The sequence below is a fragment of the Tachysurus vachellii genome, chromosome 11, assembly GCF_030014155.1.
Source record: "Tachysurus vachellii isolate PV-2020 chromosome 11, HZAU_Pvac_v1, whole genome shotgun sequence".
Lineage (NCBI taxonomy): Eukaryota > Metazoa > Chordata > Actinopteri > Siluriformes > Bagridae > Tachysurus > Tachysurus vachellii.
In genome coordinates, this window is record NC_083470.1 from 725,001 (window position 1) to 726,850 (window position 1,850).

The 1,850-nt window shown below is 44.2% G+C and overlaps 1 protein-coding gene across 1 annotated transcript in view; it reads right to left on the minus strand.

The window, feature by feature from the left end:
- The window catches only part of LOC132853704 (very low-density lipoprotein receptor-like), an 8,569-nt gene extending 7,743 nt beyond the window's left edge, over window positions 1-826 (minus strand). The window contains exon 1 of the mRNA XM_060881636.1: window positions 726-826. Within this exon, the coding sequence (XP_060737619.1) occupies window positions 726-798 (73 nt within the window). The 5' untranslated portion in view covers window positions 799-826. The remainder of the gene's footprint in view (window positions 1-725) is intronic.
- Between the last annotated feature and the right edge of the window lie 1,024 nt (window positions 827-1,850).

Genomic DNA, 1,850 nt, shown 5'->3' on the forward strand with positions numbered 1-1,850 from the left:
CTCTGTCTCTCTCTCTCTCTGTCTGTCTGTCTCTCTCTCTCTCTCTCTCTCTCTCTGTCTCTCTCTCTCTCTCTCTCTCTGTCTCTCTGTCTCTCTCTCTCTCTGTCTGTCTGTCTCTCTCTCTCTCTGTCTCTCTCTGTCTGTCTGTCTGTCTCTCTCTCTCTCTCTCTCTCTCTCTCTCTCTCTGTCTCTCTCTCTCTCTCTCTGTCTCTCTCTCTGTCTCTCTGTCTCTCTCTCTGTCTCTCTCTCTGTCTGTCTGTCTCTCTCTCTCTCTCTGTCTCTCTCTCTGTCTCTCTCTGTCTCTCTCTCTCTCTCTGTCTCTCTCTCTCTCTCTCTGTCTCTCTCTCTCTCTCTGTCTCTCTCTCTCTCTCTCTGTCTCTCTCTCTCTCTCTCTCTCTCTCTGTCTCTCTCTCTCTCTCTCTCTCTCTCTCTCTTTCTGTCTCTCTCAGTCTCTCTCTCTCTCTCTCTGTCCGTCTGTCTGTCTGTCTCTCTCTGTCTGTCTGTCTGTCTCTCTCTCCTGCACGACATGTGAGGCTAGCATTAGCATTAGCATTAGCATCAGCATTAGCATCAACATGTTTGACAGAACTCTTGACCAATCACAGACAAGTACACACAACTCCACGCGGACTGAAGGATAAAGTGAACTATTAAACATCCTGTAGCGTTTTTACAAACACACATCATTACACTGACATCTCATATAAATGACACTAAATTCTTACCTGATAAAAGAATCGCATACAATAATCCTGCTGATATCAGAACCATGTGTAAGCGCGTCATGCTTTTACTCATTCAACCTTCCCTGGGATCCCGTCGCAGGAATGTGACGTCACCAGCACCCAGCCTTGCGTTCTTTAAACAAGTGTTAATTACAGCACCAACACTGTGTTCTGTCACTGAACATCATCTACAACACCAACACTGTGTGTTCTGTCACTGAACATCATCTACAACACCATCACTGTGTGTTCTGTCACTGAACATCATCTACAACACCATCACTGTGTGTTCTGTCACTGAACATCATCTACAACACCATCACTGTGTGTTCTGTCACTGAACATCATCTACAACACCATCACTGTGTGTTCTGTCACTGAACATCATCTACAACACCATCACTGTGTGTTCTGTCACTGAACATCATCTACAACACCAACACTGTGTGTTCTGTCACTGAACATCATCTACAACACCAACACTGTGTGTTCTGTCACTGAACATCATATACAACACCATCACTGTGTGTTCTGTCACTGAACATCATCTACAACACCATCACTGTGTGTTCTGTCACTGAACATCATCTACAACACCAACACTGTGTGTTCTGTCACTGAACATCATATACAACACCATCACTGTGTGTTCTGTCACTGAACATCATCTACAACACCATCACTGTGTGTTCTGTCACTGAACATCATCTACAACACCAACACTGTGTGTTCTGTCACTGAACATCATATACAACACCATCACTGTGTGTTCTGTCACTGAACATCATCTACAACACCAACACTGTGTGTTCTGTCACTGAACATCATATACAACACCATCACTGTGTGTTCTGTCACTGAACATCATCTACAACACCAACACTGTGTTCTGTCACTGAACATCATTTACAACACCATCACTGTGTGTTCTGTCACTGAACATCATCTACAACACCAACACTGTGTTCTGTCACTGAACATCATCTACAACACCATCACTGTGTGTTCTGTCACTGAACATCATCTACAACACCATCACTGTGTGTTCTGTCACTGAACATCATCTACAACACCAACACTGTGTTCTGTCACTGAACATCATCTACAACACCAACACTGTGTGTT